Source organism: Condylura cristata, unplaced genomic scaffold (genome assembly GCF_000260355.1).
Source record: "Condylura cristata isolate star-nosed mole 26May11 unplaced genomic scaffold, ConCri1.0 scaffold00011, whole genome shotgun sequence".
Taxonomy (NCBI): Eukaryota; Metazoa; Chordata; class Mammalia; order Eulipotyphla; family Talpidae; genus Condylura; species Condylura cristata.
The window spans coordinates 26,741,126-26,752,012 of NW_004567112.1; the positions used below are offsets into that span (position 1 = coordinate 26,741,126).

The window sequence follows — 10,887 nt, forward strand, 5'->3', positions numbered from 1 at the left end:
ATACCAGTTTTCACTAACCCAAAGAAATCCAAAGGTTTTTGCTTTTACAACAACTGGACAAACAAGTCTGAAATTGACAACAATGTTCAGTGTCTGTTTTGTGGCACCTGCTCTTGCGGGAGCACCCTAGGGGTGCCAGCAACCCTGCCAAAGTCGCTCTTCAGAAACTACTTGATACAGCAGAGGGTTGATCACAGCACTCCTGCCTTCACGATGTGTGACAGCCATCTGGAATGTGGTGCAGGTGTGGTAATGATTTAGTGGGTTAATTTCTGGGTGTGGAACAAACCTTTTTCCATGTGAATTAATGGCAACTGCATCCTGACATTCCACCAACTCAGCTTTCAGAAGATTTCACAGGAGTATTCAATGTTCTTGTAATGGGGAAACCTGTACTGTGTTCAATAAACTGTATCTTTTGTAGGCTCGATAGTAAGAGGGGGAGAGGAGGGGAGTGGACATAGACTACTGCAAAGCAGAAAACCAGGGCTTCCCTGGGGACCCACACCTCTGCTGCTGGTGCCTAGCCTCTTGCAGGGAAGCCAGAAACGCCATCAGGAGGGGATGGCTAATGAGTACACACAACTGAATTTACAAACTGGCCAGGGTCCATCCCACCGTGCTGAAACCAAGATGACCCTACAGATCCCTCACGTCCCAACATGCTTCTCCTTGGTATTGACGGGATTTGAAGTTCCAGTATCTGGGGGGGGGGGGCAGAGTCCTTGAAATCTGTATGTTACACTTACAGATCAAGGTTGATGAGCAGACAGAGAGGCAAAGACAGGAAGCCAGCGGAGAGGAACCAGCCTGAGTGTGGAGTTTCCTGGTCCACAGGGCTCACTGTGCTCCCCCTCCCTGTAAGGGGGAGCCCACGAGGATAAATCCCAACTATGCTGACCCCATAGTGTCCCACCTAAATGACTCATCTGACGGACCTGGTAGGCAAATTAGAGAAAGAGAAAGGAAGAACGTACAGTCCCGGCCAGACACAGGAGCATAACTTAGGCCATGGTGTGAACATGGTCCACAATTCAGGGTAGGGTTAGTCTCTGGGTTTGACCCCTGGCTCTGTGGGGACCCCACTTGGGGTGACCCTGTACAACTCCTTGCAACACTGACTCCATTGAAAGCCAGCTTAGGTTTTCAATCTCTCAGTGCCCCAAGGACAGCCCCACAATGTCTAGGAAGGCTGCAGCCTGACAGGACACAGCCATCAGGAAACCATTCAAAGAGGAAGCACCAGGCTCCACCTCTGATGCCAGGATTGGGGGTGAGGGGTGAAAGGGAAGCAAGAGTTGCTCACTCATTGGAGCAGCAAGCCAGGCAGGCAGGGGACTGGTGCCTGTGGCCTGGTTCCCTCAGTATGAGTCTAGCAGGAGGGAATAGAGAGCAGTGGATCAGAACAAGTCAGGCAGACTGCAGTTACACCACACACGTGAACCTGCCTCTCATCACTAATGAGGCATTGCCACCCTCCAACTCAGTGCTGAGGAGGATTAACTGGCATGGGACCGATCAACCTCATCCCAACAGACAGGAAACAGTCCACACGCATCAGCCACTTGTTAATCCCCATACTGGCCTTGGAATTGAGGCACTGATATCACAACTCTAAAGTAACAATGCAACAATGTCATAGAGAGGGCCAACAATTTACCCCAGGTTACACACAGCTTGTCAACAGAAAAGACAAGATTTGAACCTGCATTTCAGACCCTTAAGTCCACATTCTCGTAAGAAGAGAACTAGGGAAGGAGAGGGGAGAAACTGCTTTTGTGGAAAGCAAGGCACTCCTGAGACATGCAACAGGCCTGTGCTGGGACTTCTCTCTGGGACGAGGTGCCCCGGGCCAGGGGATGGGCCCACCACTTACCGAGTCTGTCCCTGTGAGCACGTACACTGATTTCAGGAGCAGGTAGCCATCCTGGTCCGCATCACCCTTCCAGTGCAGCAACTGCCCAGCCGCTGCCCTCGCTTGCTCTGGCAACAGCACAGGGAGGCAAATGTCATCAGCAGGGCCATGGGCTGACCTGCCACCCCTCTTCTCTCCAGCTCCTCAGCATCGCTATGGCACTTCTGCCTCCTGCCCCCAACCAGTGACACCTGACTACAAACATTTCACTCTTTGCCAGATTAACCCTCATGGAGGATGACCCTTTATCAAGTGCAAATCCTTGTTCTGTTCGACAGACATCACTGGTGTCCTACTGCCAAATAATAACAAGTTCCTCCCACAATCCGGAGTTTTCATCGTGCACCGTGTATATATTGCATATGTTCCTCCTTATATTGCAGGGGTTTCTGTGATCTACACCACACTCATTTCCCTCCTTGGAAATTCCCTCCTGCCCCTCAGACCCCTGAGAGCAACCTCCAGGGTCCAGCTCCAAGAGTGGGAGAATGCAAGTCAGGAGATCCCATAGCAGAAGACATGCTTTGACCTCTGTGTCTTCTAGACTGAGTTCTCAATTGAACACTCAGGTACAAGGTTTATCCTAGCATGTCCCCCAGGGCCTGGCCATGTGTGTGTGTGTGTGTGTGTGTGTCTGTGTCTGTGTGTCTGGATATGTGTCAGTGGGGGGTACTTTGCATCTGTGTGTGTGTGCATATGTGTTTTGGGGGTGTGATATATGTGTGGTGCATTGGTCTGTACATGTGTGTCTCCCTCCCAGGAGCAGCAGAGTTCCCCAGCCTCCTGTGCCTCCTATGCTAGCCTGCCCCATCTTCCCAGGATCCTCAGGGACTGAACCGGCCTCCAGTCGCTTTGAAAGGCACCACTCTAACTCCACTAGAAAGCAGGGAGGCGCTTTGCAGAGGTCTGGGAGAGGGTTGCAGAGCTGTTGTGTGCTCCCTGAAACACTCTTCAGAAACTTCCCTTACCTGCAGGCTTTCCCAAAAGGGCCTTCTGAATTTCTTGAACAAGCTGCTTGGAAACATCCTCTGCCAGGTTTTGGAGGCTGGGAAAACAGATGATCCCCACGGAGTGTTCCCAGGCCTGAAGTACAACAAGCAGGACTCCATCAGAAATAGCAAAGCTAGCAAGCAAAACATGCACTCACCTCACCTCTCTCTGCCAGCCCAAACTAAGGGCCCACTCACCCTGCTGCCTCCCCGTGGAAACTGTAGCACCTGCCCTCAAGCTTCCATCACACTCCTGCCCATAGCCTCTGAATTCTCTAACTTCCTGCTGAGATCCTTCTTCTAGAAAAGGCGAGGCCAAAAGGCAATCACTGTCACTGTCTCCTTGCTATAGATACCATGCTCACGAAAATAAAAAACCTTTGAAACTCTATATTAAAAGATGCTATGACAAAATGAGAAGGCCACCCAGATACTTGGAGAAACTGTAACATGTAGAGCTGACAAAGACTGTACTGAAACCCATACAACTCGATAAAAACAACCTGATTTTCTTAGGCAAATCAAGTAGCAAGTAATGTTTAAAAGATACGTAAGTTATGAATAATCAGAACATGAAAATGAAATCTGAAGTGAGATATTTTATACTATTCAGAATGGTAAAGGAGAAAAGCCTGACAATGCAAATGCAGGCAAAAGTAAAGGCCCATAAACCCCCACACTCTACGGATACGGCGTCTCATGGAAGAGCCTCTTCAAATAAGTATTTCACCCAACTCAATAAAGTTAAAGCAGTGCACATCCCACTGACCAGCACGGGCTCTCCTACATTTATCCTCTAGAGAATTGCTCACATATGTGCACAAGGAGACATGAACAAGAAATATCCATGCAGCGTTATTTTTAATTGTGAAAAATTTGGGAGGGGGTAATATTTATTAATAGGACAATAAATGAATACTTTGTAGCATACTTATATGCTATATAGAATTTAAAAAGAAATAAAGTGACGTGTCATTATGGATTCCAGAAATAGAATGTTGAGTGGAAAAAGCAAGTTGCAAAAATCTATTGCACCGTGATTCAACAAAAACTTGTGAAACTATATATATAAATTATTTGATAATATTACTTAAAATTAGACATGTAAAATATATCCATAAGAAATGTTATCATATGATTTACATATTGTCTCACAGTTTCTCTATAATCATATTGTAAGACAGATGTATAGTTTCCTTTATATATATATTTATATATATATATATATGTACAAACACACATACACACATATTCCCCACACAAGGAATAGTAATTCAAGGTGGGGTAGCCATTTTAAAAGCCAGAAGCAGAATGAACTCTAGAATGCATATGTTGGTGATTTGAAATTATCTGAAATGTTTTATTTCTCTTGTCGAGATGGTAAGTACTCAGGTGTCCATTATGTTTTGAGCATAACTTGGCTTGTATCTATAATATGTATTCGATCCTATAGACAGACATAGTTGCTCCTTTGCTTTGCAAATAAACAAGCAGTCCATGAGTACTTTGCTCAGACTACAAAAATACTACTACATGACAGACCTTAAACAAACACTTGGTTAACGATCACTTGATGTTCATGAAGCCCACAATATGCAGTGAGAGCGATGTCTTGAGCCCAAGAGTGAGCCAAGCACTCACACACCTGTTCCCTGCATCCTGATAACAATCTCTGTGGTTGCTGCTTTGCTGTTCTTCCCACTTTACAGAAACTGTAATTGAACCAGAGAATAAGCCAGAGAACCGTGATGCAGCAGAGCGATGGGTTGAATCGCCTCATGCACACGCAGACAGACCCAAGGGGCATGTGCATGTCTGGAAAATTTATGGCTACCACCTGGAAACTGCCTATCATCCAGAAACTTCCATCTCTGGAGAGAAAAACTCTGTCCTTTTGGCTGGGAATTTCTATGGGAAGATTACTTTCCTCCCCAGGACTGAAAACCGCTATGATGTCTTCCTAACCAATTCCTGTACCTCATCCCTGTGATGGCAAACCCCTCAAAGACCAATTTGCAGGCAGTTGACTCAGAAGCATCTAGAGCGTCTTTGAGCAGTGGGATTCCGGGAGGCACTCTACAATAAAGTAAATTGGGCCATTGTGAGTTGAACAGTAATTGTATACTCAGCCAGAGTCTCCCAAAGCTCACACTCCTTCCGGGGACAGCAATGGGCACTTCTGGAGGCCGCGTTAACTCTTTCAGGCCACCGGGGTGCTGTTTGATGCACAGAGGCAATCAGTCACTGAATGGTTCCGTGGAGACCCCAAAGAGTTAAGACAGCTTCCAAAAGGACCAAATTTTTTCCCAAACTGGAACTTACATGCTGGGAGAATATTGCTCAATATTTTAAAAAACTTTTATTTACTGACATTATCTAAGCTGCACCATCATGCCTGGTGACTGGCCCCTCTTATGGAAAAGAGAAAAGAAAATGACATTCTGGTCTCCAAAGGAAAATAAGCAATGACAAAAGCTTCTGTTAAGATTGGAGAAGCCCCAGCTTTTGAATGACAAAGAGAACTTGGGTGGTTTTTGAATATGATTGCAATGAGCCTACTTCTTCTTTGCCGCAGTTTGGGGGTTTTGTCTTTAAGAGAACGCTAAACATTTCAGAGACTATGTGTTTTTCCCCTGCTAGTGCAATACGATTGATCCTCTCCATTTTAATTTTTTTTAAAGATTTATTTATTTTATTCATACAGAATTGGGGTACAGGCCAGAGGTGCGGAGGGTGAGAGAATTCACCAGGGACAGAGTAGGGAGCAGAACAGGCAGATCAAGAAGTACACTGCTGAGGGGAGCAGCGGGCGGGTCAGGAGAGGTCTGCCACACCATGTGGTCACCTCCAGGGCAGGCAGGATCGAACTCATGCGGAAGTGGCTTAAGCTTCTTAGTGCAGTGCTTAACCCGCTGCACCACCAGGGAGGGCCTAATTTGTTTTTTTTTGTTTGTTTGTTTGTTTTTGTTTTTTGTTTTTTTTGTGTGTGTGTGTGTGTGTTTTTTTTTAAGTGAAACATTAAAACTGCTAACACAGTAATGTTGTTTGTCATAAATGGGAAGAAGCCATGTTGTAGACCCCACTCAGAGGAGAGTCAGGGAAGGAAAAGGAGTGTGGGGTTATTGTACCAGGCCCACCGGACACCACACTTGGAAAGAGTTGCTGGTCAACCTAGTTGTTATATTTAATGTTACTAATCTCTCATCCATGGTCATTGGGTCCTGGCTTGGTTTTTATGAAGATGATCGAACCATACTCAGCAGCATGAACTCTCCGCCACTGGCCAGTTAGCCTAAGAATACACTCCTGTGTGCAGGTTTACGGATACAGACATACACATACAGATCTGCCTGCACATACACAAAAATAAGCTCACCTTCAAGGGCAGGCAATTAGTGTTAATTCCAATCCCTCCATACTAGGAAATGAATGGATTTCCTCACCATGCTGTGAAGAATTGTCTGTTCCAGTTGTCTATTGCTAAACAAACCATCTCAAAACAATATAATAGCAATCATTTATTCTTGTAACGAAACTCCAATTTGGTCAGGGGTCAGTAAGGGGATTTTTTCTATGTCCCACTCAGCTGAGGCAGCTAAGAGATGTCTAGGAAATGGACTTCCAAGATGATGCATACACACGGCTGTCCGCTGCAGCTGCAGCTTCAAAGTCAAGGGTCTTTGTTTTTCTCCAAGTGAACTTTTACTTGGAGCTTTCGAGACTTGTTCACAATATAGCAGCCAGATTTTAGGAGTCAGTATCCCAAATGACAAGAAGTAGTTCTAAGTCTTAGCCCAGAAATGTCACCTCTGTCCTATTCCAGACCCTCTCAAACCCATCCAGATTCTTGGGGAGGGGACATAGATCCCACCTATCAAACAGGAGGATAAACCCACTTGCAGCATGTCTAATCTGCCATGTCCACAGATCACCCTCTTTTCCGATATGATCCCACCCTGTTCCTTGTTGTCTGTTCCAGACAGTGAGGAATCTCACACTGATTAATGAGGATGCTCTATCTTACTGCCTGCTTCCTCTCAAACTATGAATTCTAAGAGTCTTCAACAACTACATCTAAAATTCTAGTTCTCCTACAGTCTGTCACATCTCCATGCAATGTGAAGACCTGAAATGATTCCCTTTCCCTCAAAGTAAACTCAGCCCAAAGCCAGCAGCAGACCTGCCATGCTTGCTAAAGGAATGCCTTCTCATCTTCTCGTGGTGTGATGTCCTATGACATCACATATGCCATATGGTTCTAGAAATACCAACGCACAAAACGTTAGACATGACAGGAACAACAGTCAATTGAATCCTTCCTGAAAGCACCCTCTTCACACCAACAAGACGTTGGCTCTGTATTGCCTCTTTTGCAATGCAGTGAAACTTCCCTCTAGTCTGCAACATGCTGGAGTCAGTGTCCAAATACCACCTGGGAGCGGGAGGGGCGTTTCTTATATACCCAAGGAGAAAGTGAGGTGAGCCATGAGACAGGAAATCGGAAACCAGATGTGCTCTGTGCTGTGGACTCCTGCACTGCCCAAGGTACACAGTGGTCAACAGCCCAGGCCTGGAGCAGACTCCCCATGTTAACTTGCACCTCAAATAACTGGAGGAAGTTGGCCAAGTTAGGTGGCATCACTAAACTTCTTTCCTCATTTAAAAAAAGTTGGGATGAAAACAGCCCTCCCACAAAAACAGCATCCACTGCAGAAAGTTTTGAGGGCTCAAAAGCTCTAACAAAATACCTGTCTTAGAGTTTGGTGAATGATATGGAACTGGAACTTGAGGATGCTCACTTGGAACAAAGACTTGAATCTTGCTCTGTTTCATCTGAAAGCCCATGTGCCATGATGGGCCCCCAATTACCAGGACAGGGCTTGGGAACCTTAGGCCATTAGCAAGGTTCTATTACACAGGTTTTCCCTGCTATCCAAAAGTAGAGTACCCTACGAAGCCTACTGCAAGCCAAAAATGGCATAGTACAAAGAGGCAAATACCACTAATTTATGTGGGGAAAAGTCTTGCATGTTCCCCAAAATCAAATCACACATCCAACTGTTCAGGGGAAGGATGTCCTAAAGACTCTGCACAGTTTGGTGGACTCTACCGCTACTCCAGCTTTCTGGATTCTACCCCCTACGCCAGCGATTGGAAAACTACAGTTCCCAGCAGCACCAAGGAGAAAACTGCAAGGACCTAAGGGCGGAGCTAAGCAGGCATTCTGGGGCTTTAGGGGATAAATAGAGAGGGGTTTTCCAACTGTGGCTCTGGAGAGGTAACAGTTCTCTCTCTCTGGAGCAACAGCTCTCAGACCATGTGATTAGGGGCTGGCAGAGTTAGTTTGGGACTAGAGCTCCAAGTTAGCCATGCTGGTAAAGTATTCCAGCTACTTTGTATCCCTCTCTCTTTCCATAGGTTGTTTCCTTTTCCTTTCCCCTTTTTGTAAATAAACCCATTACCCTTGCTGTGTGTCCCTGCAGAAAATTACATGTTGAGCGCACGGGTGAGGCCCCACAGACAGGCAACCCAAGTCCACTCTATAGGTTTCCCTATAACACAACTTCAAATAACACTCCTATAGAGTAAAACTTAAAACCTGACAGTATGCAGCCAGGATAAAGGAGCTCTCAGGAAAGGAGTTCGGAGGCGCTGCTCTTGCTGCTCTGGATGTGTCTGTCTCTATATACGCTGACGGCTAAATAATAGCTGACCCGACTTTTGCCCTAAAATTGAAAATCCTTTTTACATTCTTTTCAGGTGGGGGGAAAAGTAGTAATGTAGCAAAAGCGAGGTAGTGTAATACAAACTTTTAGAAAGCCGGTACTAGGAGCTGCTGCTGCCCATGGAGTCTCAAGCCCGCAGGCCCGCAGGGTCAGATGAATGAGGTGAGCACCATGGACTAGCAACAGTAGTTATGGAGTGGATGCCTGGGTAACTGAGGGACCAGGGCTATTTTCTGTCGAAAAGGGGTGTTCCCCCACCATCTCTATCCATTGTTGGTGTTCATTCTCCCCAATTTTTCAACAGAAACTGGAAATCTGATTTTCAAATGAAAACTTTACAATTTGAAAAATGCCAGGTTCATTTTAAGCTTCTACAAGTCAAACGAAACACGTCCTCGGAGTTACTCAATACTCTTTGCCCACTGAACTCTCCATGAGTACAGAACATCAAAAATATGTGCAGAACAAACAAGTTCACAAATCAACAACCTGGAGAGAGATGAAGAAGTATCAAGCCCTGGTTTGCAGATACAATCTCCATCAGAGCCAGGGCGGTGCTGGAGGGGGGTGAGCTACACTCAGGACCACCGCTCCACAATGCCTCAGTGAACTCAGAGCAGAGCGAGGCTTGTCTCATATCTTTCCTTCTAAAACGCAATATGGACTTGGGAACTTGGGTGACGCTAAGTTACCCCCCAGAAACTGGTTTTGTCAGTGCAGGAAGGATGAGGAATGAGCCATCTCTCTTAACCCTCTTTCTCAATACAATCCCTATGCCCCAGTCATCTCAGTTGTAAAATGGGAAATGTAGTGTAAAAGTCCAAACCGTGGAGGAAAATAATGAATTTACAGACAGTAAGTTACTTGACAATGTTTTACAGAAAAACATGTAAATATTCAGTACATCCCAAGATTCTGAGTCATCTTTGGAAACTCTCATCTCTTTCAATTAATGAATTAGATAACTGACCAAAGCCTCCATCTGTCTTAGTCTAATTTCAAATGTATCTAGTATCTCATACATATTCTCTGTGTTCTGCACATTGGTGTATTTTTTAATAATAACCAAATATCAATAGTTAAGCAAAAAGTAAGTTCTCATAAAAAGATGTTTATAATTTTACAACCAGACTTCAATATATTCAACTGGAAGGCAGACCCCAATGACAGAAGTGTTTTTCCAAGACAACAATGAAAATCCCTTAGCAAACTCACTGGATGCTCCTAGTTAGAATGAGTCCAGAGGCTGGACTTGGGTTCTCCCATGTGTCCAAGGCCAGGGAAGTGGGCACTGCTCTGGTCCTCCCTGCTGATTCGACCTGAGTTTGCATTATTGGTACAACTTCATATAAGATAGTCTAGCTCCCCCAGGCCCTGATGCTGGCTTCACAAGTGGCTGAGGTCACCAGCCGTCCCTACAACTCACGTCTTAGGACACACATTCTTTTCTTTGCTCCCAAAGAAGTTCTGCTCCCAAGCTGAGAATGTGACTGGAACTTTTTTATTTTTTCAACTACCATCTACCATCAACTTTTTTATTTTTTCAGCCACCATCTATCCTCCCAAGTTCTTCCTTATCCTGGAGGATGCCTTACTTGACATCTTTATCAAATAGCACAAGTCTCTTTTTTAAGCAACCAGAGACCACTGGCACTGATAATTAAAACCACCAACTTTAAAACCAAAACTTCAGCTTTTTCTCATCCCAGAAGTGTCTCCAGAACACTCATCTCACATCTTCACCTCACAGCAGCAACTCACAGTTTCAAAGACAAGAACACTGACCTTTAGAAAGAGTGGCAGCAGACCCAACAGGCTCTTCTGATGTTCAGCGGGGCTCCTGTGATCCAACTGTTGATGTTCCAGAAACTTCCTTTCTAGCCCCTCCCAGAGAGCTGTGGGGCTGAGGGGCTGCATTACAGGTTGGCAGTCAGACTGAGCAACATCAGGCTGGTCTTCATTTTTGGAACCTGGATCCTTGACTCTGTCTTCAGCTTTTGAAGTGTCATCTGCCTCCATGGCTTTGCAAAGCAAATCTGTGTTCAGGACACAAAAACAAGATAAAAAGTCCTGTTGCAGCACTTCCTGGCAACACCAGTAGTGAGAAAAGGTGCTGTACTCATTCAGTCCAGTTCCTACTGAAGATGGTTCCTCTAAGAATCTGAAACCAACTAAAACAAGGAAGACTTCTTTACTCAGAAATCCAGGTTTAGATGTGACTCACACATATGAACAATCTAACATGTCCCCGGCACTG

At 45.3% G+C, this 10,887-nt stretch overlaps 1 protein-coding gene across 1 annotated transcript in view; it reads right to left on the reverse strand.

Annotated features, from left to right (window-relative positions):
- WDFY4 (WDFY family member 4) overlaps positions 1 to 10,649 on the reverse strand; it is a 197,140-nt gene extending 186,491 nt beyond the window's left edge. Inside the window, exons 1-3 of the mRNA XM_004680667.2 lie at positions 10,416 to 10,649; positions 2,884 to 2,998; positions 1,877 to 1,983 (exon numbers count right to left, since the gene is read on the reverse strand). Of these exons, the coding sequence (XP_004680724.1) occupies positions 1,877 to 1,983; positions 2,884 to 2,998; positions 10,416 to 10,649 (456 nt within the window). The remainder of the gene's footprint in view (positions 1 to 1,876; positions 1,984 to 2,883; positions 2,999 to 10,415) is intronic.
- Positions 10,650 to 10,887: the final 238 nt, after the last annotated feature.